Raw genomic sequence first — 26,368 nt, 5'->3', positions numbered from 1 at the left:
AGCCTGACAACCAGTGCTCATCCGTTCCTTGCCATCTGTGCACATTTCTCTTACAGATATGGTAATCGGATATCCCATGACCAGCCATGTCTTATTTCTGGTCTGATGTATATCATTGAAGTCGTCCACAACGTTTGACCTGTGACCTTTACTGTCGTCTGTCCCCATTTTCTCTTTTCCTACTGTCACTTTTGTTCCACTCTCCTTGCTGTCACCGCTGGTAAGATGGCAATATGGTGCCCATAGCCTGAGCCTTGTTATTTGCATTCTCACAATTGACTGCAAAGATGTTAAAAGATCTAAATGGTGAGTTGAGTAGAGTCCAGGGGCCCAAGGGTCACTCCCTTCTCTACACTGACCTATGCAAGGACAGGGGTTGGGGCTCTCGATTCAGGCAAGTAAGGAAGGACACAACTCTACATCAAAAATATTTTTTTTGTCATAAATTTTTCACTGATTCTCCAGAAGTTTTGAAATTTTTGGGTTCTGCCAATCACTATCATATATCTGGGGTCTCTTCAAACCCCAGAGAATAACAATCAGAGTCCCTGGCGAAAACATAATAAGCACCGATACTCACCTCCCCTCACTCCTCCCGGGGTCCCATATGGTATCTGCCACTCTCTTGGAGTCCTTTCCCAGTCTCCTGGAGACATCATGGGCTCTTGGGGACTGCTGAGGCTTATGATTGGGTCACGGCACTCACACTGGGTGCAACAACGTCATGACGCTTGAGTTGAAGCACTAATGTCATTGTGACCCATGTGACTTCTGAGGCCCAATCACAAGCCTCAGTGGTTCACCCAGGAGGCCATCAGGTGGTTCACCCAGGACATCACCCAGGAGGCCAGAAGAGACTGTTCCAGATGCCGTCAGGGAGCCCTGGGGAAGTGTAGGACGGGAAGTATCAGTGTTTGTTATGTTTTGACGCCTCTCCTAGACTTCCACTTATTATATTCGTTTTGTGAGGGGCGAACTCCAAAAGTTTCCAGTTGAACCTGAGACTTTTGGGAGATTCAGTCTTCTCTGGTTGTCTTCTGGCCTCCTATCACTGACCCTTGAGGCCTGCTAAGTCCCTATCGTAGGTTTACCAATGTCATGATATCCATTCACCCCACGTGACTGCTGTGACCCAATAACAAGTCTCAGTGGTCCTTAAAGGGGTATTCCCATGATACTAGTTCACTAACCTGCAGGCTGTTCTGCTCACTTCACTTCCTGCTTTTCTCGGCACATTGGTGGGCGGGGTTTCACTTGCATGAGATTGGTTGTAAATGAATTACCACAGTGTGAAGCTGATGTAGCAGAGCTGGATTTGAGTCAGTTTGCATTACATACAGAGGTAATGGACTCCCTATCTCAGCCCTTATCAGTTAAATTCAATTAAACCGACTGATAAGAGCTCAGAAATCCTGGAGCTCTCACCTCCCCTATCTGTGTCATTTAAGTAATGGAGTTTCTCTAACAGCTCAGAGCTGCTCCCAGCCCCTCCCCCCCTGAGAGCAGGAAGCTACATCACTGGACATTTGAGCAGATAATCCCAAGGACCATAGAAATGGAATGTAAACAATGAAGTGAATAAATTAAGATAGCGGCCAAACAAAGCAATGCATTTAGGAAAAGTCTTAAATCCACATAAACTAGCAGTATAGATAGGATCCTTGTGATGGGACAACCCCTTTAAGGGCTTGTGACGTCACCGAGGAGGCCAAAAGAACTTGGATGTGACAAACTTTGGTCTGAAACGAAATAGGCTGCTAAACCTCGCAAATCTTCGCTAAACAAATCTTGCGATTTTCGCCCATCGCCGGACGCTTCGAGACCAACTTTGAGTTTCAGAAAAGTAACTTGCGGAAGAAACTTTCTTATTTGAATGTGATAATAAGTGATACGGTGTGGGAGGCGGAGAAGAGCGCTCGGCACTTCTGTAAAGAAAAATGAAAAACAAAGGTGGTGAAAACGCGTCGCGGCGCTTGCCAGAGGCTTGAAATTCAATCAGAATATTGACTGCGTGGATGCATAGCACAAGATAACACATACATAATAGCTTTCGAGATCCCAGAGGAGGACACTTTCACTTGATGAGTCAATAAATTCCGAGGAAAAAAACACGGAAGGCAAAAACTGATTAGGCCGATTGAGATTTTCATATATTCTGCCTGGTATATAAACCAATTTGTCACTCTCAATATGTCTGCCGGCTGTGACAGGGAGAGTGGCCTATTTTCATTAGTCAGAGACCGAGCATCATGGCAGGGAGATGTATAAATATCAGCGACCGCCAGACATATTTTATTTATCAACTTCTCAATAAAGAAAGCGTTGGCCCTCTCACCTCCTGAAATATATCGTCCCGCTCCTCGCCGGTGACAGGAGGTCCGCAGGAATAACGTATTACCTGTGAGACCGCGATACAACGCTTCCTCTAAGGCTATGTTCACATTGACAGAGGTGGATCCAATAAAACGAATGTGATGTCAATTTTTTTTATCAATCGGTTTATATTTCCTGTACCCAATGATGGGGGCGGCCATTTTGCCTGAGCTTCTCCGCTGCTCTGTTAACAGCATTTAGTGATATGCTTTACAGCACAGTCATGGCCATAGGCCGCAACTTGTTGAGGTCTAGGCGAGAGTTTTCTAGACATGCTCTATATAGGGAAGGGAAGGAGATAATCTGTGACATCATCTATTGTCAGTGGTGATGTTATGATGGGTCACTATGGAGGTGTTATCTTCTATTGTAATACGGTCTGTGATGTAAATGACGTGACAACTGCAAAGAAAACCTCTACAGAATTGGTAAATCTCAGTCTATTACTAGGCTTAGTGGTCAGAGGGAAAATTGCAGCTATAGTAAATTTCTAAAACATCGACAGTGAAAGGGAAAATTAAAAATAGAATAATCAAAACTTTGACATGAAAATTTGGCGTACACAATAGGTCATTTTCTGGTGACACATTCTCAAGAGCAGATGTTACATGGAGATAAATCACTGACTCTGTCATTGGCCATTCTTTCTAATAAACCCGTGCATGCTGAGCCTAGTGTGCATGTGTATAAGGAAAGTTGGGAGGAATAGCTGTTCACCTGACAGATAACTCAAATGCATGGCCAGCGGTAATCACTATTAAATGTGTTCACCGTTCTGACAAAGCTGAATGTAACAGGGGCAGGATCACAGTAAGAGTAGAAGGACTTGAGTCACCCATGGCACAGAATGATGCTGTGATGTATTGTAACAGCACTCCAAGAGGTCATTTTTGGTACTGCACAAGGAATCAACAGAACAAGCTAAATAGCTGATGAATTAGTGTACTATGTAATAGAAACAAAGTGATGACCTGAAATATTGACAGCACATTGGCATGCGTTAGCAATCAGAAATCGGTATTTCCTCCATAGAACAGTCTTTTGGTTCCTTCCCTAAAGTGGACCTTTTGCCAACTCCACCTCTTCATGTCTTGATATTAGTGAGGATAGCGCTGCATGTAACAGGGACAGGGTCACAGTAAGAGTAGAAGGATTAGAGTCATCCATGGCACAGAATGATGCTGTGATGTATTGTAACAGCACTCCAAGAGGTCATAATTGGTACTGCATGTGGGATGAATGAACAACGCAATATTAATTGAAGAATTATCGTAGTATATGGAAAGCGCAAAGTGACAACCCGAAATACGACAGCGCATTTGTGTGAATTAGCAATTAGAAGTCGGTTTTTGCGCCACAGAACAGTCTTTTGGTTCCTTCCATAAAGAGGACCTTTCACCGACTCCACCTCTTCATGTCTTGATATTAGTGAGGATAGCGCTGCATGTAACAGGGGCAGGGTGACAGTAAGAATAGAAGGATTAGAGTCATCCATGGCACAGAAAGATGCTGTGATATATTGTAACAGCACTCCAAGAGGTCATATTAGGTACTGCACGTGGGATCAACATTAATTGAAGAATTATCATAGTATATGGAAGGCACAAAGTGACAACCTGAAATACGACAGCACATTTGTGTGAATTAGAAGTCGGTCTTTACTGCACAGAACAGTCTTTTGGTTCCTTCCTTAAGTAAATGTGCTCTTGGTCTCCTTCCATTAGCATTTTTATAGCTGATCGGTGCAGTCTGTGTATTTATGGAGCATTAACTCGCCTCTTTTTTTTGCAATTCTTAGCATTATTAATGCATTTCTCAGATGAAATTGATCTAGTGCCATGGTTTGGGGGAAGAATGCGCTGACATCTATCATGGCTCTCACAATGCACTGGCGGTCATGTTACCAGCTGGAGCGCTACTGTCTGCGGCGGGATTGTGTTGTGTAATAGAAAGTGTCAGCCTCTAAACTCGGGGCTTGTTCTGGCGCAGTCATGCACGGCCTCTCCTCCTGACACCAGACACGCTTCTGTTTCTAAGTAATTCCATTTGTATTTGTGCTCCTGTCACATTCCTCCGACACATACAGACGGCTATTGAGTTTTCCTTCAGCTCCATCTCATTAAATCTGGAAGCCCGGCTAAAACGTGATACATAAATAGGCTATTTAATACGCCGAGTGGCGTCCATTTTCGGAGGAAAGTCGTATTATGGTTGAACTCAATCAAAGTTGCGTCAAATTAATAGGATGGAGACGGAGCAGGGGCTGTAACTAACAACGCGGCGCCAAAGCAATGCCGAGCGGCTGTCACCGGGGCGGGCTCTTTAAGGTCAATGTCTACTAGGGCTTGACTGCCATCGTGTCTTGTTTTTATATAGATAGATTTGACATTCTGGGCTGACAGGGCCAGATTTAACCATAACACAACCCATGCAATTGTGTGGGCCCCCCAGAGATCAGGGGGCCCCACCGTGGTGAGCTGCTTTATGACTAACTAATGGATTATTCCAGCAGGTAATGGACAACACTGACGTATACCAATCCCCATCAGCTTCGGCTCCAGCCGTACGGTGTCACCTCAATGCTAAACAACGTCCCGACGTCCCCTTCTAATATTGTTCAGCATTGTACTGTGGACCAGTGAGCTAAAGCCAAAGAGGAGGTAAGACTGGACAAGGATCAGTGAGCAAATGTTGGCCAATACCTGCTAAAATAATCCAAGTAGCAACTTATTGTGTCACTGTATGGGGGTCAATAAAGGGGGCAATATACAGTGTGGAGGTCAATGAAGGGGGCTGTCTGCTAATAAAAGGGTAATATACTCTATGGGGGCCCATAAAGGGGGCAAAATACTGTGTGAGAGCTAATAGAGGGCACAAAATATTAGGTATAGAGACCATTAAAGAGGCAGTATATTATGTAGAGGCCCATAGAGGGGGAAAAATACTGTGTGGGGGACCATAAAAAGGAGCAGTATACTGTGTCAGGACCCATAAAAGGGGACAGTATACTATGTGGGGGGCCATAAAGAAGGCAATATACAGTGTGGAGGCCAATGAAGGGAGCAGTATTATCTGTGAATGCCAATAAAGGGAGCAATGTACAGTGGGGAGTCCAATAAAGGGAACTGTCTTCCGTGTGGTTGCCAATAAAGTGGCAGTATTCCATATGGGGGCCCATAAAGGGGGCAAAATACAGTGTGAGAGCCAATAGATGGGGCATTATATTGTATGGAGACCATTAAAAAGGCAGTATACTTTGCGTAGGCACATAAAGGGCCTGTGTGAGAGCCAATGGAGCGGCAATATACTGTATAGAGGCCAATAAAGAGGGCATTATACTGTGTATTATACGGGGAGGGAGCCCATAAAGCAGGCGGTATACTGTGTAGGGGCCAGTATAGTGGCAATATACTGTGTAGGGATCAATAAAGGGGACGGTATACTGTGTGGGGGGGCCAGGAAAGGACTGTTTGTTATACTGTGTGGGTGCTTTCTATTGTGTGGAGCAGTCCTGTGTAAAATATGGAGGGGTGCAGCTTGGGGCTCCTGAGAAGTCAAGTGCACCCTAGGATCCAAGACAAAAAAAATATGGTACTTGGGATGCAGAGATAAGGGTTAAGCTCCACCCAGGGGAGGAAAGGGTAGAAAATATAAAAGAAATTCTGATTGGTCTCTCTTCTATGGGGTCCACTCTGCAGGACCAATCTCATCCATTGCAGGGTTAGCCCATTCATTTCTTTGGGTGCTATGTAATACTTCATGTCTCCTGTGGTGGCGCTGTAGGGAAATTCAACACTTGCTTCTGGACTCTCTTGCATGTGATTGCTCCGCACCCTGTGATCAGCTTATTTCTGAGGTATCCACCTAACCAAAATGTATTCTCTAAAGTGGACAAAACCTTTAAGAACAGAAAAGGCGATAAAATAAAACATGTTCAAAGGAGAAATAGAGAACTTTGTAAGGAATCCAGAATTAAATGAGAATCGTACCTGGAGATTTGATATGAGAGGCCGGGACAGGACGTCAACCTTGTTTTAGAATTATGGACATGGAGTTTAGTGCAGATTGTAAAGCAGAGAGATGGGAAGCGGAGAGCGCAGATAACAGGACCTGGCACTAATCCCAATAAGGAGGGGGCAGAGGGGATTAGAGAGAGAGTTATCTGCCGAGTGACAGACGAAAAGCCGCGTCTCACCTGTACTACCCAACAAATCAAAAAAGTCTCATCACAGGAGAGAGGACGGAGGGAACGATTCGCGCACGACCTTGGGAATGGGAGGCGTCAGCTCCGGCAAAATGAGGGCCCAGCAAAGGGTTAACAGGAAGCCAAAATTATAACACAAAAAATATCCGGCTATGAAAGATAAAAAATTACAATGGGCAGGACATTGGTCTGTAGTGTTTGTGGACTACATCCCCTGCAGGCTCACGTCCTGTACTGCGGCAAGTTTCGAAGCCAACTTGCACCCAAACATGACATCTGACCTGACACCTTATTTAAAGGGAGTGTCACCAAACCTAGCAGATCACCCCAGCCCTGCAGATAGATAGGTTACTGTCACCAGACCCAGCATATCACCCCAGCCCTGCAGATAGATAGGTTAGTGTCACCAGAGCCAGCATATCACCCCAGCCCTGCAGATAGATAGGTTACTGTCACCAGACCCAGCATATCACCCCAGCCCTGCAGATAGATAGGTTACTGTCACCAGAACCAGCATATCACCCCAGCCCTGCAGATAGATAGGTTACTGTCACCAGAACCAGCATATCTCCCCAGCCCTGCAGATAGATAGGTTACTGTCACCAGACCCAGCATATCACCCCAGCCCTGCAGATAGATAGGTTACTGTCACCAGACCCAGCATATCACCCCAGCCCTGCAGATAGATAGGTTAGTGTCACCAGAACCAGCACATCACCCAGCCCTGCAGATAGATAGGTTAGTGTCACCAGACCTCAGCATATCACCCCAGCCCTGCAGATAGATAGGTTAGTGTCACCAGAATCAGCATATCACCCCAGGCCTGCAGATAGATAGGTTACTGTCACCAGAACCAGCATATCACCCCAGCCCTGCAGATAGATAGGTTACTGTCACCAGAACCAGCATATCACCCCAGCCCTGCAGATAGATAGGTTACTGTCACCAGACCCAGCATATCACCCCAGCCCTGCAGATAGATAGGTTACTGTCACCAGAACCAGGATATCACCCCAGCCCTGCAGATAGATAGGTTAGTGTCACCAGAACCAGCATATCACCCCAGCCCCGCAGATAGATAGGTTAGTGTCACCAGAACCAGCATATCACCCCAGCCCTGCAGATAGATAGGTTAGTGTCACCAGAACCAGCATATCACCCCAGCCCTGCAGATAGATAGGTTACTGTCACCAGAACCAGCATATCACCCCAGCCCTGCAGATAGATAGGTTAGTGTCAGCAGACCCAGCATATCACCCCAGCCCTGCAGATAGATAGGTTACTGTCACCAGAACCAGCATATCTCCCCAGCCCTGCAGATAGATAGGTTACTGTCACCAGACCCAGCATATCACCCCAGCCCTGCAGATAGATAGGTTACTGTCACCAGACCCAGCATATCACCCCAGCCCTGCAGATAGATAGGTTAGTGTCACCAGAACCAGCACATCACCCAGCCCTGCAGATAGATAGGTTAGTGTCACCAGACCTCAGCATATCACCCCAGCCCTGCAGATAGATAGGTTAGTGTCACCAGAATCAGCATATCACCCCAGGCCTGCAGATAGATAGGTTACTGTCACCAGAACCAGCATATCACCCCAGCCCTGCAGATAGATAGGTTACTGTCACCAGAACCAGCATATCACCCCAGCCCTGCAGATAGATAGGTTACTGTCACCAGACCCAGCATATCACCCCAGCCCTGCAGATAGATAGGTTACTGTCACCAGAACCAGGATATCACCCCAGCCCTGCAGATAGATAGGTTAGTGTCACCAGAACCAGCATATCACCCCAGCCCCGCAGATAGATAGGTTAGTGTCACCAGAACCAGCATATCACCCCAGCCCTGCAGATAGATAGGTTAGTGTCACCAGAACCAGCATATCACCCCAGCCCTGCAGATAGATAGGTTACTGTCACCAGAACCAGCATATCACCCCAGCCCTGCAGATAGATAGGTTACTGTCACCAGAACCAGCATATCACCCCAGCCCTGCAGATAGATAGGTTAGTGTCAGCAGACCCAGCATATCACCCCAGCCCTGCAGATAGATAGGTTACTGTCACCAGAACCAGCATATCACCCCAGCCCTGCAGATAGATAGATTACTGTCACCAGAACCAGCATATCACCCCAGTCCTGCAGATAGATAGGTTAGTATCACCAGAACCAGCATATCACCCCAGCCCTGCAGATAGATAGGTTAGTGTCACCAGAACCAGTATATCACCCCAGCCCTGCAGATAGATAGGTTAGTGTCACCAGAACCAGTATATCACCCCAGCCCTGCAGATAGATAGGTTACTGTCACCAGAACCAGCATATCACCCCAGCCCTGCAGATAGATAGGTTACTGTCACCAGAACCAGCATATCCCCCCAGCCCTGCAGATAGATAGATTACTGTCACCAGACCCAGCATATCACCCCAGCCCTGCAGATAGATAGGTTAGTGTCACCAGACCCAGCATATCACCCCAGCCCTGCAGATAGATAGATTACTGTCACCAGACCCAGCATATCCCCCCAGCCCTGCAGATAGATAGATTACTGTCACCAGACCCAGCATATCACCCCAGCCCTGCAGATAGATAGATTACTGTCACCAGAACCAGCATATCACCCCAGCCCTGCAGATAGATAGGTTACTGTCACCAGAACCAGCATATCACCCCAGCCCTGCAGATAGATAGATTACTGTCACCAGAACCAGCATATCACCCCAGCCTGGCAGATAGATAGGTAGGATGTAGACTTTGTAGGAGACTCTCTTTGCTCCTCCATTTTCTGAAACACTCTGTGCTGCTGAGGGCCCTGTCCCTGTGTGACTTCCATGTCTCCTTTGAGCAGGTCACTGGCCACCACAGAATCCCAGCACCACTTTCCTGCTGCACCCACACATGCCGTCCTTATGATGGTGAGCAGTCCACTATGGGACACTCTCATGGTCTGCTGGGGGCAGTAGTTCGCACATTCCCTCCCTAATGGCTGTATCACGCTGGATGTATAAGCCGTTACTCTAATTGACTTTTTCCTTGCAGTTAATCTGCGTCTCCGTCGCTGTCTATGGGGCTGATATTAGTATTCTGGGCCCCCGCGGCCCCCAGGGTGAATATTGATTAATGTACACCAAAAATAAGAAGTAATTTGAATTGATTTCCCGGTTTCGTCCCATCTGAGGCCTGATTTATGGACTTTCTATTCCTGTGAAAATTCCAGGATGTCTCTAGGTAAATACTCATCTATTTAATGACATTTTGGAGGTTGCAAAATGAGGGTTTAATAATTCATTCTAATGGGAGTCTGAGATAAGTGCGTATTGTGTCTGACTATTTACATCTTCACATCTGCGTGACTGCACTTGAAGTACAATTAGCTCAGACACGAAGCGGCACAGTCATAGCGGCACCCGCGTAGCAGCACAGTCATAATGGCAGACACGTAGCGGCACTGTCATAGCGGCAGACACGTAGCGGCACAGTCATAATGGCAGACACGTAGCGGCACAGTCATAGAGGCAGACACGTAGCGGCACTGTCATAGCGGCAGACACGTAGCGGCACAGTCATAATGGCAGACACGTAGCGGCACAGTCATAGAGGCACACGTGTAGCGGCACAGTCATAGCGGCACCCGCGTAGCAGCACAGTCATAATGGCAGACACGTAGCGGCACTGTCATAGCGGCACCCGCGTAGCAGCACAGTCATAGCGGCACACGCGTAGCGGCACAGTCATAATGGCAGACACGTAGCGGCACAGTCATAATGGCAGACACGTAGCAGCACAGTCATAGAGGCAGACACGTAGCGGCACAGTCATAGCGGCACACGCGTAGCGGCACAGTCATAATGGCAGACACGTAGCGGCACAGGCATAGAGGCACACGGGTAGCGGCACAGTCATGGAGGCAGACGCGTAGCGGCACAGTCTTAGAGGAAGACACGTAGTGGCACAGTCATAGAGGCAGACACGTAGCAGCACAGTCATAGAGGCAGACACGTAGCGGCACAGTCATAGAGGCACACGCGTAGCGGCACAGTCATAGCGGCACATGCGTAGCGGCACAGTCATAATGGCAGACACGTAGCGGCACAGGCATAGAGGCACACGTGTAGCGGCACAGTCTTAGAGGAAGACATGTAGTGGCACAGTCATAGAGGCAGACACGTAGTGGCACAGTCATAGAGGCAGACACGTAGTGGCACAGTCATAGCCACAGACACGGATAGCGTGTCTGCCACAGATAGCGGCAGATACGTAGCGGCATAGTCATAGCGGCAGACATGTAGCGGCACAGTCATAGAGTCACACACACAGTAACACAGTCATAGAGGCACATGTGTAGCGACACAGTCATAGAGGCAGACAGTCATAGTGACGAGTAACATCACAGTCATGGTGACAGACATGTAGCGGCACAGTTATAGTGGCAAACACATAGCAGTATAGTCATAGCAGCAGACATGTAGTGGCGCAGTCATAGCGGCCCAGTCATTGCGGCAGACACGTAGCGGCACAGTCATAGTGGCAAACACGTAGTGGCATAGTCATAGTGGCAGACACGTAGCGGCATAGTGACAGCAGCAGACATGTAGTGGCACAGTCATAGCGGCAGACACATAAAGGTACAGACATACCAGCACAGTCTTAGCGAAACAGGTGTAGCAGCACTGTCATATGGTTACAATCACAGCAGCACGGTAATAGTGGCACAGTCGTATTGTCACAGTTGTGGCGGCACAGTCATAGAGTGTCCATCAGCAGAGTCCATCTGAAACTTCTTCAGACAGCAATGTCAAGGATAAAATAATGAACACGCGACGGACACCATTACAGTCAATGGGGACCTCTATGGATCCACTGGTGTCTGCCATTAGAAGTTCTGGTTTTCTATTCTTCTGGTCTTGGCATACAGAATGACACAGATGTGACTGCCCCCTATACCTGTCGGGGTAACTATGCCTAAAGGTTTTGGCTGAATGCTTGGCTGCCTGTAGTAAATGACAGTAAGGAGTAGAAGAGCCTGTATTCATATTATTATATGTAGCTTATAAAGTATAGCACCAACATATTCTGCAGTGCTGTACAGATTTATATGCTTGTAGCTGGTATCTCTAAGACACTTTTTCTAGACAACCATATTGTCCTGATATTAGTGCACTATATGGTGGTATTATTTGGGCACTATATGGTTTTATCCTTTCAGCAGTTCCTGACATTAATATTTTTTATGGTGCTGTTATATGGGCACTGTATGGCGCTCTTTCCTGCTCCACTGCGACTACGCCACTTGTGGCCCCAACTTTAAAGGGAGTGTGTCACCTGAACCAACATATCAACCCATCCCTGCAGATAGATAGGTTATGGTCACCTGTATTAGGCAGTGCTTTCCCCTTGTGAATTGCTGCCTCCGTCGCTGAGATATCGCTGTTATTGTCCATATGAAAATGGAGTAATGGCGGCGCTCTTGTTGCTCCAAAAAGTTAATTTTTATATTGACTAAAAAGGCAACATTTTGGCAACGGAAGTGGCAATTCACAAGAGGAAACACTGTTTAATACAGGTGATCCTTATCTATCTATCTATCTATCTATCTATCTATCTATCTATCTATCTATCTATCTCCTATCTATCTATCTATCTATCTATCTATCTGTCTGTCTGTCTGTCTGTCTGTCTGTCTGTCTATCTATCTATCTATCTCCTATCTATCTCCTATCTATCTATCTATCTATCTATCTATCTATCTATCTATCTATCTCCTATCTATCTATCTCCTATCTATCTCCTATCTATCTATCTATCTATCTATCTATCTATCTATCTATCTATCTATCTATCTCCTATCTGTCTATCTATCTATCTATCTATCTATCTATCTATCTGTCTCCTATCTATCTATCTATCTATCTGTCTATCTATCTCCTATCTATCTATCTCCTATCTATCTATCTCCTATCTATCTATCTATCTATCTATCTATCTATCTATCTATCTATCTACATTATCATATCTATCTATCTATCTATCTATCTATCTATCTATCTATCTATCTATCTATCTATCTACATTATCATATCTATCTATCTATCTATCTATCTATCTATCTATCTATCTATCTATCTATGGGTCTGGGTCCCTTTAAGGATCCCATTGGAAAGTTCCAAACTCAGAGTTTCCAACTTTTTTGTTCATCAAATTCCCATAGAGTCGATGCTATAAATTCCATGATGGCTAAATTTACAAAAATATCAGCAAGTGAGGAACTTCATGTATCCTTGTCAATACCTGACACCAGTTTCTAAGTAACCATAGCTGGAATTTTCTGCGTTCTTTCTCCATTGATATGACCCTTACACTCGCAGGTTCATGGAAATTTTTTCAGTTTTTTTGTTTTTGTAAAACAAATCATTCAACATCTTACATGTTTCCTATCCGTCCTATTGTATTCTGCTCAGCCATCCCTCCCCTGTTCATAACAATATTAGGAATATAAACCACTTACCAAAATTCTCCCCTCCCCAGATGTCCATGGCGGAGTCATACTTCCCCAAGTGATTGAACCAAGACTTGTCTATGACGAAGAGTCCACCAGCTATGACCGGGGTCCTGTGAACAAGAAGTGAAGATTGTGTACAGAACCCATAGAGGCCGGGGCAAAAGACCAAATGAGGAGAGAAAAACTACAAATCGGTCAACATTTTTAGACTTTGTTTTTATGGCGACATTACTGTGAGGTCAATTTTATTATATTGTATAAAACTAAACCATTGTCCTGGGGTCACCGTATTCTTGTTTTTTGTTGATAAGGTTATATAAGGGCAAGTTGTAGTCGCTTGGGCGTCCACTTCATAGGCCTGAGATGTCATGTCCGCCAGTTATATGAACTAGAGCCCAATGAGTCCCATTGAATTGGGAGTGCAATATCAAGCACAACCAGTATACAAAGTATATATAGCGAGGACACCCCAGTGCTTGCCCAAATCCTGCAGATCCTTCATACAACTGGTCTGTGGGTGTGCCGGGTGTCAGATCCCTACTCATCTAATATTGGTGACCATGGATATATAAGCACACACTGAGGATATCATCTATTTTGTTTAGGTGCAGTTATGGTCCCTAATCCCGACCTAGGACAGACATGGATGGATTTCGGCCATTGTACTTACTTTATTGGTTCTGTGGGGTCCAGTCTTTTAGCTTTTTGTTCTGTGGAGAGCTGCTCCCATTTAAAGTGCAAACTCCAGTCAAAGCCTGATAATAAAAAAAATAAGTATTAATAAAAAAACTTATTGGCCTTAAAGGGAGTGTCACCCCTATATATCACTAATACTAACCTATATATCTGCAGGGCTGGGGTGATATGCTGGTTCTGGTGACAGTAACCTATCTATCTGCAGGGCTGGGGTGATATGCTGGTTCTGGTGACACTAACCTATCTATCTGCAGGACTGGGGTTATATGCTGGTTCTGGTGACAGTAACCTATCTATCTGCAGGACTGGGGTGATATGCTGGGGTCTGGTGACAGTAACCTATCTATCTGCAGGGCTGGGGTGATATGCTGGTCCTGGTGACAGTAACCTATCTATCTGCAGGGCTGGGGTGATATACCGGTTCTGGGGACACTAACCTATCTATCTCACTCCCTTTAATCTGCCGACACAGTACACACAAATGGAGATTGCACATTACTGTCCTCAGTCCCCAGAGTTTGAGAATAACTTCCTCCCCTTCCAAATGTGCAGTATTAGAGATGGGAGGGGAGGAAGATACAGACTGCAGAGGTATATAGGGAGGATAGTATCAGAGGGGAACTCTGTGGGGAGGTTGCAATCACATAATGTGGCCACAAATGTGGGGAGAGAAGTGCAACAATAGCAAACAATGCAATGGAAGAAGGATCACACACTCGGCATCAGTGTCTGCCAGCACAAGGCTAAGGAGATCTCTCATGGGCTGTACGTAGAGAAGTCAGTCCAGGCACTTGTGATGATATATAGGAGCTAGTGACGGCAGCAGCATCCTGGATGCACAGACTTGAAAATGTAACTACACTTTCAGACAACTTTTCATTTTCTGGAAGTATTTGTGTCATTAATACATTCTGTAATATACTTTATTACCCAGAATCCTGCATTTATTACTCCTGGCCTCTTTATCGTGAGCGGTCTCTGCTTTGCATTGTGTATGGAGTACGAGACTGTGTGAGGGTGGGGGAGGGTCACTGCACATGCACTATACAATGTACAGACTTACTTTTAGTGTCATATTGAAGAGGAGACTCCCACCTTACATAGAAGGCATACCACCCCACCTGCATCATTTCCATATATCCCAATCCAAAATGTGTTTTCAACCAGTGATATCTCTGGAAATGATATAGGTAGAATGGCATGTGGTTTATATAAGATGACAATCTCCTCTATCACATGACTCCAAAAACAAGTATTTCTGATGTATACTGCCTGAGATATAGCCATTTGTTATAGTTGCCCTTGCTGGCAGACACTGATGCCGAGGGGTGTGTTCACCATCCGAACTATTTAAAGCAGGATCAACAACACCACAACCCCCAGCATCTTCCATTCATGTTTTTGGGAGTTCCAGGAGCGGCAGAACACGTATACACACCAGGACCCCTGCCTAAGCCAACTATACACCAGCTGTATACCAAAGTCCACGGCTTTCGATAGAGATGTTCAGCATTTGGAGCTGATGTTCACATACTCTTGGCCTGGAGGCCATACAGATGTTGTGAATATATTATGTTATGGGAAGTACTGATGGTAATACAGCGCCCCCCTCCTATAATGCATATGATTAGTAGGATCTGTTTCCATTGCCCGCAGCCCTTCTGTAACACCTCACAGGTTATTAATAGTCTTCCACAGCTCTATGACCTTCTGGTAGGTAGCCGAATATGTAATTTGGTAAACACACACATTTGTATTGCACGCTTGATATAATATCATGGAAGCCCCATAGGCATTAATTACAATGCCCTATATCCCTGACTCCCCTCTGTTACTAAAGTAAATGGTAATCTGCCTGCAGCTTGTTTTCTGCATTAGACGCAGCTTTCCTGAGTGGTCTGGATCTGCCGTGGAAGAAACATCTGCTGTGGTGTAAAGTAAGACGGTGCGCTCCACTCATCTGTAATCTCCCTGCACTTACTCCATTTAATGCTCTATACCGAGACCAGGTGCACATATTCTGTATGAGATACCGCAAGGAAATGGAGCATGCAATGTAAAATATAATGTAAAAATAACTACCCTATTTTTTGGACTATAAAATACACTTTTGAGCAAGGAAATCTTACTTAGTAAATGATGTTTTTACTTTCGAAATCTAGATCCATCCTATAGCCTAGTACAGCGTATAGGCCAAAAATATGTATACAAGACAGGTAAACCCAGACAACTAGCAAAAATATGAAATTCATATAATACTGCCCCTAAGTACAAGAATATAACTACTATAATACTACTCCTATGTACAAGAATATAACTACTATAATACTACTCCTATGTGCAAGAATATAACTACTATAATACTGTTCCTATGTACAAGAATATAACTACTATAATACTACTCCTATGTGCAAGAATATAACTACTATAATACTGTTCCTATGTACAAGAATATAACTACTATAATACTACTCCTATGTACAAGAATATAACTACTATAATACTACTCCTATGTACAAGAATATAACTACTATAATACTGCTCCTATGTACAAGAATATAACTACTATAATACTACTCCTATGTACAAGAATATAACTACTATAATACTGCTCCTATGTACAAGAATATAACTACTATAATACTGCTCCTATGTACAAGAATATAACTACTATAATACTGCTCCTATGTACAAGAATATAACTACTATAATACTACCTCCTATGTGCAAGAATATAACTACTATAATACTACTCCTATGTACAAGAATACAACTACTATAATACTACTCCTATGCACAAGAATATAACTACTATAATACTACCTCCTATGTACAAGAATATAACTACTATAATACTACCCCTATGTACAAGAATATAACTACTATAATACTACTCCTATGTCCAAGAATATAACTACTATAATACTACTCCTATGTGTAAGAATATAACTACTATATACTGCTCCTATGTACAAGAATATAACTACTATAATACTGCTCCTATGTACAAGAATATAACTACTATAATACTGCTCCTATGTACAAGAATATAACTACTATAATACTACCTCCTATGTACAAGAATATAACTACTATAATACTACTCCTATGTACAAGAATACAACTACTGTAATGCTACTCCTATGTACAAGAATACAACTACTATAATACTGCTCCTATGTACAAGAATATAACTACTATAATACTACCTCCTATGTACAAGAATATAACTACTATAATACTGCCCCTATGTACAAGAATATAACTACTATAATACTACTCCTATGTCCAAGAATATAACTACTATAATACTACTCCTATGTGTAAGAATATAACTACTATATACTGCTCCTATGTACAAGAATATAACTACTATAATGCTACTCCTATGTACAAGAATATAACTACTATAATACTGCTCCTATGTACAAGAATATAACTACTATAATACTGCCACTATGTACAAGAATATAACTACTATAATACTATCTCCTATGTACAAGAATATAACCGCTATAACATCCTTAGCATTACACATTGTTAACTTCTTTCAGTATCTATAGATTTTTCCATACAGTATTGACCTCATCACTCACCTCCTCTAAGATCTGAAGACGCCGCTATATACGCAAACGTGTCCAGGTTGATGATGTCTATAACAGGACTCACCACACGGGTTGGATCCTATGAATGTAGAGATACATACCGTAGACAGTGAATTCTCATACACCTATTACGCCCCTTAGTTATATGACAGTTTTTCGGTTCTCACCTCTTTCACTCTTTTCAGTAGGGGTGGTAGCCATTCTTTATTGACTTCACAGTGACTGTCTAGGAAGGTGAGTACTCCGGCCTTGGCAAGCTCCGCCCCTCTCACGCGAGACCGAATCAAACCTGCTTAGATACAAGACATGGCGATCACGGAGGCAATACATTTAAAGGAACAATGAACATGAAGTCAGCAGGTGATAAATGGAGCTCATGAGCTTGAGGAAGTCTACGGGCAGTCAGTTCTAATGGCTGATAACAGGGAACAATAGTAGCACAGACAGGTACGGTGCCCATCAGCTGGCTGAAGCCTTAGGTATATGTGAATTGAAAAATATACATATAACATCAAAGTTTCTAGCCCCGCCCCATGAGATACGATGGGATCTGGTGAGACACTCCCTTACAATGACATCATCGCCTCATTGTGATGACATCACCAGTGTCAGTCTGAAGAGCCAATGTGAGGGTCTTGTCTGTAACTTTTACAATCTTGCTCCGCACCAGTTCTAGATGCCTTGGCTACACTACAAGGAGTCGGTGATGTCGGCGGCGTCCATCCTGCAGGCGTTCTCCTGCTCTGTATGCATCGTGTAGTCTTTAGACGACATGACCGGAGGATGATGAAACACAACGTGCGCAAGATCATAAAAGTGAATTTAAAATTCAGGACTTGGAGAGTTCACAGACAATACACTTTTCGGATGTTTCTCCGGGGTCTCAGCAGGATTCACGGAAGAAGAGATTCAGCGCTTTCAGCCAAACCATTTGTAATGGAGATTTACTATGTAAACGGCGAAGCGCTAGAAAATACAACGTCGCGCTCGACACTTCCAGCAAAGAACGAGAACATAAAAACTCAAATACTATTACTGGTCCGGCAAAAAATGTCTGCGAATATTCACTGGAGCTGGTGCAGACTTTATGATGGGGAAAGCGGGTAATTACCCATTTGGTACGTCCGTGGGAAGTTTACGTCCTGGCACCTACAGTGGTATTATGGAGTGCAATTACATGGGCATTGTCTGGCGGATGTGTCAGGGGACAAAATGAAATCTAAAGAGCAAATTTACTTGATGAGTTACCTCTTTGACCCCACCCAATCCAACCAAGTCTTCTTGTGCACCCACACAGTATATTGCCCCCTTAAGCGGTCCCACACTCCCAGGGGTGAACCTAGCTTTTACACCACCTGAGGCGGACGACAGAAAGCCGCCCCCCCCCCCCCCCAGAGGAGGGGGCGGATCGGAGGGGGCGGCGCGAAGAGAAGGGGGTGGGGTGGAGCGGACGGGGCAGCGTTAGCAGGCAGAGAGCAGGCAGGGAGAGGACCTGCTCTCTGCCTGAGCACCAGGGGAGGCCGGTGGAGCAGCGTTGCGTCCACAGGGCCTCCCCAATCCACCACTCACTTCCCGTGCTGGGCTGCCGAGACGGTGACGCTAATTTCCAGGACAGCTTGTCCTGGACTGGCTTAGGTCAGCAAAAATGCCCCCTTCCCCCCGGGGGCCCGGCATAGCGCCGCCTGAAGCGGTTGCTTCAGGTCGCCTCATAGGAGGTGTGGCGCTGCACACTCCTAATGTCGCTATACAATTTCATGCCAGCTAATGTTGAAGACAGGACAAACCGCTCACTGCTGGGGACAGCACCTGAAATCTGGGACTGTCCCATTGAATCTGAGACATTTAGGAGGTATGGACTTTGGCACTCTGTGGGTGTATTATATAGGTATAGTATGGCAGTATTAGGGTAAGTTCAGAGGAGGTTTTTGGACCAGAACCTGAGGCGCAGGTAGCCGTGACTGAAAGCCGGTGCACTGCACCAACACCCAGTCGCGCACTCTGCTCCAGATTAGGCCCAATGAATGGGTCTAGTCCGGAGGAGGGAGTGTCTTCAGGCCGAATTGCGAGGTGAAACGGCCTGAAGAGTGAGCACCTCGCCTCTTTTTCCTGAGCGCCTCCCATTGATCTCACTGGGAGCCGTCGTTTTTCAGGATTTTGAGGCCGTAACTCCGTCTGAACTTACCCTAAGTCTCGATTTCCCTCATTCCCAAAAAATCCTAACATGGCCCCTGACAAACATTTTGCCGAATGGCCCCGCAGTCTTAGTTTTACCCTCCTCGTGTGTTTTCAGATGTATTCCAATAGAATCGTCAGCTTTATGTTGGTATATTGTTCTAGAAATTGCATTTAAAGGGGTTTTAGGGGATTTATGAATTTATGAGGTCATCAAGAGAAGAAGCAGGGTCCCCAGCAGCACAGAGTATATCAGGAGAGTAGTCAGTTGGTATTGTAACAGGCAGTGTCCTGTCCACTGAGATTTACGAGGATAGGACGGTATATGACGGGCAGTGTCATGACACAAGGAGGGAAATGGAGACAAAAGGTTACACCGTGGACAGAGCAGGGTCTTCAGCAGCACAGAGTATATCAGGACAGCAGTGTTGTCACCTGTCCAATCACATGATGATGTTAGTGAGGACAGAGCCGTGTCATGATCTGAGAAGGGAAACGGGGTAAAAAATGTTATTGTATTTGGCTATATATTGTCATATCCTTGGTCAGATTCTGGTTGAAACTAGAGATGGTCGAACCTTCTGAGATTTGTGAGGTTCATCTGTCTGTTTTGGTCCATACCGGAAGTGCTATTATTATACTCTGGGGTCCAAAATAAGGTGAGTCCCAGGGTAGGTGCGGAAATATAATATAATGGGCAGCACGGTGGCTCAGTGGTTAGCACTGCAGCCTTGCAGCGCTGGAGTCCTGGGTTCAAATCCTGCCAAGGACAACATCTGCAAGGAGTTTGTATGTTCTCCCTGTGTTTGCGTGGGTTTCCTCTGGTTTCCTCCTACAATCCAAAGACATACTGATAGGGAATGTAGATTGTGAGCCCTATATGGGACAGTGACTGTCAATGTCTGTAAAGCGCTGCGGAATATGATGGCGCCATATAAGTAAACATAATAAATAAATAATAATAAATGTATACTGATACTCACCTCTCCTGGGCTCCCTCACATCCCATTTAGCCTTGACTAACCTCATGGGTGACATCACAGGCCTCTGACATCATCCAATAGGCCAGAAGACTACAGAAAAGGACTACAAGGGAGCCCAGGAGAGGGGAGGTGAGTATCAGTGTATATTATATTTACGCGCCTCACCTTATTATCCCCTGAGGTCTGAAGAGATCATGACTCCCCCCAAAAAGAATAGATCATTGCCTTGTGATTGAGCCTCCATGTTAATTTTTTTGTCAGATTTTAGATATATTAATTTGCCAAACAATTTTTGGAAATTTACCCACATAAAAAAAAAAAAATAGAAACAAAAATACCCAGTAAATCCGGAAACCTCTGGAGCCTGAGACAAGCGCACGTTCCTTCGATAAAGCAGAAGCCATAAAAGTGACACTTGGCAGGGAAAATGAAAGACCTGGAGAGGCCTCCATCATTTTGATAACTAATTTAGCTTGTTCCACAGAGGAGAATCAGACTATGAATTTTAAAGAGGCTCCGATACGCTTTACTGCACATCTACGGCAACAATCTCCACCATCACAGGAAGTTCCCTCCAAACTTTCTCCGCTCCAAACACTGATTGAATCAGCGAAGACCAAATGAATACACACTGGATGGCGAGATAAAGTGATGCACACAATATGTTTCATCCCGCCGGCGCCTCTAAAAAGCGCTAAAGTAAAGATCTCGTGTGATCTCATGATTGATGCTTTGTATGGGGCCGACCACGCATATGTAAGAGGTAGAACACTACGGAATTTTGAGCTACCGTAATACATTCCTTGAAAAATTTAGAAAAGCAAAATGTTCTCGATACTAGTAGCCTTACCCATGGCTGGTGTCCAGAAAAAGCACAAAACAAATGCTCTTTCCTCTGACTGGTGACCTAAAACTATACATTACTGGTACCCTTCCCCTGACTGGTTTCCAAGGAGTGTACAGTACTAGCACCCTTCCCCTTGACTGGGGTCTAAAAAGTGTCCACAACTCCTGACCGGTGTCCAAAAAGTACACACTACTAGTACGCTTCTCCTGACTGTTGTCCAAAAAGTGTACAGTACTAGTACCCGTACCCATGGCTGGTGTCCAAAAAGTGCACACTACTAGTCAGCGCCGCACCTCCCATGATGCGACCTGAAGCGACCGCTTCAGGTGGCGCTATGCCAGGGCTCCAGGGAGGGCGGCATTTTTGCTGACCTAAGCCAGTCCAGGACAAGCTGTCCTGGACTGGCTTAGGGTCACCATCACTGAGCGGTGGATTGGGGAGGCCGCTGGAGCTGCGCTGCTCCAGCGGCCACAACTCATGCTCAGGCAGAGAGCAGGTCCTCTCCCTGCCTGCTGAAGACGCTCGCTCCGCTCAGCCCCGCCCCCTCTGTGCGGCCCCGCCCACCCCGCGTGGTCCCGCCCCCTCCTCTGGGGGGGCGGCTTTCTGACGTTCGCCTCAGGCGGCAGAAACCCATGGTTCACCCCTGCCACTAGTACACTTCCCCTGACTGTTGTCCAAAAAGTGTACAGTACTAGTACCCGTACCCATGGCTGGTGTCCAAAAAGTGAACACTACAAATTCCCTTTCCTATAACTAGTGACCATAAACTATACATTACTGTTACCCTTCCTCCTGACCAGTGTTTAAAAAGTGCACACAACTAGTACCCTTCCTCCGGACCGGTGTCCAAAAAGTGCACACTAGTAGTACCCTTCCACATGGCTGTCAAGTACATGGAGAGCTGTCTTTGCCACCCTTGTAGACATTGAATAGAGTGACAGATGCCCATCTGACTCCCACTCCACCATAGTCATGCATTGATGAGAATCGGCAGGCTTGGGCCTTATTGTGGGTTTATACTGTGAGTAGGTAATTTTTTATTTTTTTTTTCATGGGATTTCCAATGACCATAACCATACGTCCTTTTGGTGGCCCAGATATCTTCTCTTACATGCCTTCATCATGGTGGGGTTTCTGACAAGTTCAAAATCCCATATTCCTGGCTAAATCCATTGGAAACTGATCAAGACAAAACATGTCACCACGAAGATGATTACAGAAAATCTTAAACACTCAGAAAATTTTTAATTATATATTTACAAAAATGTATAACTTTTAATTGTCTACAAATGTATATAGGATATGGTTATGTCCATGGAAAAACCTCATTAATGTCCATTTCCCTGAAGGTTTAGGGTGATGGAATGGTTAATGTCTGATCCCCTGAAGGAGTTAATTCTTGATCTGGTGGTCTAGGGTAGTGGGACGGTTAAGGTCTTTTTTCTTCAGAATAGTTGAAGAGTTTATACTTGCTTCAAAGGTGGTCTAGAGTAATGGAGTGGTTCATTTCTCATTTGTTTGGTGGTCTTGGGAAAGTGGAGGGGTTAATATCTGTTTCTATGGTGGTCTTGTATTGTGGAGGGTTTTTATTCCTCTTGTGATTATGGATATTGGAGGGTTAATATTCATTTTCCTAGTGGTCTTACATAGTAGAAGGATTAATGTTTGTTTTCCTTGGTGGTTTTTGATAGTGAAAGGCTTAATGTTTTCTTAATTGGTGGTTTTGGATAGAGCAGGGGTTAAATGTCTTTCCCAGTGGTCTTGGATAGTGCAGGGGTTAACATCTTTCCCAGTGGTCTTGGATAGTGCAGGGGTTAATGTTTTTCCTGGTGATCTCGGATAGTGAAGGGGTTAATGTCTATCCTGGTGGTCTTGGTTAATGCAAGGGTTAATGCCTTTCCTGGTGATCTTGGATAGCACAGGGGTTAATGCCTTTCCAAGTGTCCTTAAATAGTGCAGGGGTTAATGTCTTTCCTCATGGTCTTGAATAGTGCAGGGGTTAAAGTTGTTCCTCGTGGTCTTGGCTATTGCAGGGATTAATGTATTTCCTGGTGTTCTTGGATAGTGCAGGGGTTAATGTCTTTCCTGGTGATCTTTGATAATGAAGGGGTTAATGTCTATCCTTGTGGTCCTGGATAGTGCAGGGGTTAATGTTGTTCCTCCTGGTCTTGGTTAGTGCAGGGGTTAATGTCTTTCCTGGTGTTCTTGGATAGTGCAGGGGCTAATGTCTATCCTTGTGGTCTTGGATAGTGCAAAGATTAATGTTTTTCCTGGTGACCTTGAATAGTGCAGGGGTTAATGTCTTTCCTCATGGTCTTGAATAGTGCAGGGGTTAAAGTTGTTCCTCATGGTCTTGGTTATTGCAGGGATTAATGTATTTCCTGGTGGTCTTGGATAGCTCAGGGGTTAATGTCTTTCCTTGTAGTCTTGGATAGTGCAGGGGTTAATGACTTTCCTAGTGCTCTTGGATAGTGCAGGGGTTAATGTCTTTCCTTGTAGTCCTGGATAGTGCAGGGGTTAATGACTTTCCTGGTGGTCTTGGATAGTGCAGGGGTTAATGTCTTCCCTAGTAGTCTTGGATAGTGCAGGGGTTAATGTCTTTCCTGATGGTCTTGGATAGTGCAGGGGTTAATGTCTTTTCTGGTGGTCTTGAATAGTGCAGGGGTTAATGTCTTTCCTGGTAGTCTTGGTTATTGCAGGGCTTAATGTCTTTCCTGGTGGTCTTGGATAGTGCAGGGGTTAATGTCTTTCCTGGTGGTCTTGGATAGTGCAGGGGTTAATCTCTTTCCAATAGTCTTGGTTAATTTAAGTTTTTTCTGTCTATTTTTCTACATACTTAAACACAGGACCAGAACCTCATCAGAGAGAGCTACAGAGGAGCGGATGACTGACAGAACTGATGTTGAGCATGCCGGGGTAGGGGGTGGGCAGGGGTCTCTGAGTCTCCTTGTGGGATTTCTTACTGAAATAACAAGGAATAAAACCTGTTTCTTCTGACAACCTGATTGATACACGGTTAGGGGTTTCCTCGCTCGTATGTTCCGTACTAATGGTAATGTCTGATGTCTCTGTCTCCGGTATGTGGGAGGACATACACAAGAGAATCGCTCCGAAACCTCATGAATATTCCGCGCACAATTAAGAATAAATTATGCAGATGACTATATTGTCTTCTCTCCAAGTATTAACACATTTACCATTTGTGTCAATTATTTCTTAAAAAGAAGATTCCATATTTCTAAAATTAAATTTCTGAAAATTCCGTTATAAGATATTCAGATTCCAGCGATACCAAATGAGGAAATTTACATGGAAAGCCTTTGCTCTTGGATGGACATGTCCAGAAATGTTGGTCACCAGTAGAGATAAGTGAACCAGTTTGTTTTCCAAAAAGTTTGTGTTGGCCATACCGAAAATTTTTGGGATTTGCCATTCACAAATCTTCAGGCCGCAGAGTTTAGAGGTCCACAGGAAACATATCAGTCACCTCTTTGGGGCTCCCTTATGGTCCTCTGTGGTCATCTTCTGACCTCCTGGGTGAAGTCATGGGCCCTTGGGGACCACAGAAGCCTGTGATCGGCCCAGAGTAGAATAATTGCACTTCCAGTTCAGATCAAACAAGTTCAGTTCGAAATAAAACTGTGAGACGAACATTCATGAAAAATTAATCTTGCAAGGGTTGCCAATCTCTAACCATGAGACAAACAGATTTTCAAAACAACATATTTTTGTGATATTGTGTCACAAAACAGCATTATATATTTGTTCATGTGCTGCCACCTGGTGGATGTGTTGTGAATTACATCTTTACTCACAAATCTTTCCATTGGTTTCAAGACATATTGGAGTCCTTACCAAATTTGAGCTAAGGGGAAGGGGGGGGGGGGCATCTGTATAGCCAATATAGGTGGCCGAAGATGTGAAATTCATGTCTTTTGGATAGGGTAATACTTTACACTAAGAATTCTCAGCTGCCTTCTATGATGATTTATAGATTTTTTTTGTGATCAAAACTCTGCTGTCTTGATACACTGTACCAAATCCCTTGCATAGATATAAGCTGCAAAATTATAGCAACCACTAGGGGGAGCTCAGGAGCTTATTGTACATTGATAATACATTGAACTAGATAATAACAGTATGCAGTAAGCTCCTGAGCTCCCCCTAGTGATGGCTGGTGGTAGACAGAATTTTATCATTTCATACTATGGCTATGCAGGAGATTTGGATCTCTGCATCAGAATACTTCAAACTAACACCAATAAAGAAATATTAGTAAAGACAAAAGTCCCCAAAAATTGGAAAAGTGCTCTGGTTTTTCGAACTTGATAAATTTCACTTGCAATACCTCCTCCGACCACATGGAGTGCTGTGAAAAAAATCTAACATCAAAGCACAACATGTAGTATAATAGTTTATAGCGCCATCTAGATAAATAGAATATTTTTCATCCTACACAAGTGACTGCAGCTCTCGCAGCGCGTGGTATCTATCGGCATCGGTGCGATCGGACTGATGATACATCAGCATTTACCAATTCCGTCACGTGTATAATCCTTATTTTTATTCTGGCTGCAGATATTGAGTTCTTGCCCCGGCGTCCAGTAAGTGGCGACAATTATCGGTGAGCGTTGAAGGATACTCGTGAGACGTGTTATAGGCATCTGCTCCTCTGATATTGGGTGGGGGGTTATATATTATCCATGTGTAATGACACAGCGCTGGCCGGGGAGGCGGCGCCGCTCTATAAAACTCAATGTAGCTTGTTAGGTGCGATTTATTCTCAAACACAAAGGAATTGATTTTATATCAGGAGTCAGATTCTGATTGATTACCCCAAAACTCTAAGAGGAAAATTGCCGCAGATTTTACGGCGATGTTCAATGGAAGGAGAGGCGAGGGGCGCAAATCAGATTTTATGTGGCCATAAAATCCTAATATTTCCTATCTGGTAATATATACAGAAGTGAGATGGAGGATA

General features: G+C 44.6%; 1 protein-coding gene across 1 annotated transcript in view; it reads right to left on the bottom strand.

Moving 5' to 3' along the window:
• GALNT14 (polypeptide N-acetylgalactosaminyltransferase 14) overlaps nt 1-26,368 on the bottom strand; it is a 303,711-nt gene that overhangs the window by 24,579 nt on the left and 252,764 nt on the right. Inside the window, exons 6-9 of the mRNA XM_075267232.1 lie at nt 17,553-17,674; nt 17,377-17,464; nt 13,755-13,839; nt 13,091-13,194 (exon numbers count right to left, since the gene is read on the bottom strand). Coding sequence (XP_075123333.1) covers nt 13,091-13,194; nt 13,755-13,839; nt 17,377-17,464; nt 17,553-17,674 — 399 coding nt within the window. The remainder of the gene's footprint in view (nt 1-13,090; nt 13,195-13,754; nt 13,840-17,376; nt 17,465-17,552; nt 17,675-26,368) is intronic.

This window comes from Leptodactylus fuscus, chromosome 3 (genome assembly GCF_031893055.1).
Source record: "Leptodactylus fuscus isolate aLepFus1 chromosome 3, aLepFus1.hap2, whole genome shotgun sequence".
NCBI lineage: Eukaryota > Metazoa > Chordata > Amphibia > Anura > Leptodactylidae > Leptodactylus > Leptodactylus fuscus.
Note: the sequence above shows the minus strand (reverse complement) of the source record. Positions and strands in the feature narration are given on the sequence as shown.